This window comes from Mirounga leonina, unplaced genomic scaffold (assembly GCF_011800145.1).
Source record: "Mirounga leonina isolate KUSES-001 unplaced genomic scaffold, KU_Mleo_1.0 Mir_126, whole genome shotgun sequence".
Lineage (NCBI taxonomy): Eukaryota > Metazoa > Chordata > Mammalia > Carnivora > Phocidae > Mirounga > Mirounga leonina.
In genome coordinates, this window is record NW_023270314.1 from 23,097,624 (window position 1) to 23,100,160 (window position 2,537).

The following is a 2,537-nucleotide window of genomic DNA, read 5'->3' on the forward strand; positions in this document are numbered from 1 at the left end:
GGCATTAAATAATTTAGATACATGCCCAGTTTCAAACTAGTCCAAAACTAGAGAAGGAACTATACATATATATTCCATTGTAGTCAGAAAGCAGAGCTTACATTCCATGGAATTAGAGAAAGTGAACTTATCCTACACATTTAAAACAGCTATTTCTTCACTATTTTCTACAGTATGTGTGTATGTATGTATGCATGTATGCAGGTGTCTACCCTGTATGTCTATCTGTGAGTCATTATGGGATTTGAAAATATGGAGGTCTATTTATGTTCTTAAAGATCTATGCTTTTTTTTTTTTGCAATAGGTAAATTATATGGACATATTCTATTAAGTGAGCAATGTTTCTTGGTTTTTAAATGAAAGCATTCACATCTTTCAAAAAATCATGGCATTTGAAGAATTTTTTTTCCTAGAGGAACTACAAGATGGTGAAGGGATTTCTGACAAAGATCAATGAAAATCACAAAATTATATTGTCTGTGTAGAATAAGAAAAATATCACATCAATATTTATACAATGTCCCCTCCATTCTGGGTGATAACTGTTTTCCTAAACAAAACTCAAAGTACAACTTCCTGAATTACAATAATTATTGTTCAAGAAGTTGCAACTAACAATGGGTTCAGAAGAACAGGAATCAGAAGGGCATATGAAGTTATTTCAATTGAATGGGAAATATATTAAATGTGCTTATAAGCTGTTAGAAAGATGTAATGAATAAGGTTGACAGGAAGGCCACTGTGATTTGAAGAAGTTGCTCAAATTTCATGTTTGTATATTTTAAATTGCCCTGCATTATGAGTGTCTAATTCGTGACACCTCAGCATTTCATTTGCTTGAGAAAAATAGAATCTTCCTTGTCCTGTCCATGAAGGCTCGCTTGACTTGCTGGTTCCTTAGGCTGTAAATAAAGGGGTTCAGCATGGGGGCTACTGAGGTGTTTAGCACAGCAACTCCTTTGCTCAGAGACACTCTGTCTTTTGCTGAGGGTTTAATATACATGAAAATGCAGCTGCCATAGGAGATGGAGATGACAATCATGTGGGATGAACAGGTGGAAAAGGCCTTTGTCCTCTGACTAGTAGAAGGAATTCTCAAAATTGTTCTGATGATATATATGTAGGACAGAATTATTAATGCCAAGGTGAACATTAAAGTAAACACAGCACAGGAAAAACCCATTATCTCCAGGAATTTTGTGTCTGAACAAGAAAGTTGCAGCAGGGGAAAATAATCACAGGTGAAATGGTCAATAATATTAGATCTACAGTAATTAAGGTTTAAGAGGAACATGAGTGCGGGGAATATGATTAAGAATGAAATCAACCATGAAAAGAAGACAAGGAGTGTGCAGACTCTAGGATTCATGATGGTCATGTAATGCAGAGGTTTGCAGATGGCAATGTAACGGTCATAGGACATGGCAGCCAGGAGGTAAAATTCAGTGACCCCCAACAGAATGAAAAAAAATAACTGAGCAATACAATCATCAAAAGAAATAGTTTTATCTCCTGTAATCAGGGTGCCCAGGAACTTGGGTATGCTGACAGTCGTGAATGAAACCTCTAGCAAGGAGAAATTTCTGAGGAAGAAATACATGGGGGTCTGGAGGTGGGAATCCAGCAGGGTAAGGATGATAATGGTCAGATTCCCAGTGATGCTGAGCATGTAGGTGATGAGCAGAAAGACAAAGATGACCCCCTGAAGCTGTGGATCATCTGACAATCCCAGGAGGATAAACTCTGTTAGTTCTGTGTGGTTTCTCATTCTTCAGTCACTTAATTGTTGTTCTCCTGCCAGACCTCTAGGAGAAAACACAAGGAACAAACTTGAAGAGAGGATTAGCAAAGGTCGAAGTGTGGAGCCAGAATTTGGCTGAAATACCATGTGTTTTCATCTATAGGCGAGAATTCACGTTAACTGATAAGAACAATAATCCCTTAATTTCCTCTCTTCTACAGGTGAAATCTCCAGTTATGGCAAGTTTGAAAACATTCAATATCACAGAGCTTGCAGGGCTAGAGCAGGGATCTTTCCCAGGCTTTTCTGACACCAAATAACGTGTTAACTTTCAAAGATGTGCGCATGAGGTTTCTTCCCAGTGAAGACCACCTTTGTGCTCTTGCTCCAATTGTTTACTAGTTTCCCATTCTCTGTAAGTTAAAGCTTAATTACATTGAGAATCCTTAGAAATGGGAAAGATCCTGTATTTTTTAATGACGTGTGAGTGTTCTGTCCTTAGCCATTGATCAACTTTTGCTAACACTCAGCTTTTTCAACTCCTCCTATTACCTCATGGGTCAGATATACTAGAGTCATTGCCACCAGCAACCTTTGATGTTAGAGATAGAGGGGAGAAAGAGGCAAGAAATAATTTAAGCTGGAGAGCTTAGAACTGAGTTTGATCCTATCTGAATCCCTGGCCATAGTTTATGATGTTTCAGCCTATATGTAATTATTATGACTTGTATTCCTGTACAAATGACTTCTCTTTCTATTTAAAATAACAATTATTACTATTATTATTGAAGAATT

At 37.3% G+C, this 2,537-nt stretch overlaps 1 protein-coding gene across 1 annotated transcript; it reads right to left on the reverse strand.

Annotated features, from left to right (window-relative positions):
* Nucleotides 1-830: 830 nt before the first annotated feature.
* LOC118008449 (olfactory receptor 6C1) lies at nt 831-2,025 on the reverse strand. The gene has a single exon (XM_035001992.1). The coding sequence runs from the start codon at nt 1,767-1,769 to the stop codon at nt 831-833; it is 939 nt and encodes a 312-aa protein (XP_034857883.1). The 5' UTR covers nt 1,770-2,025.
* Nucleotides 2,026-2,537: the final 512 nt, after the last annotated feature.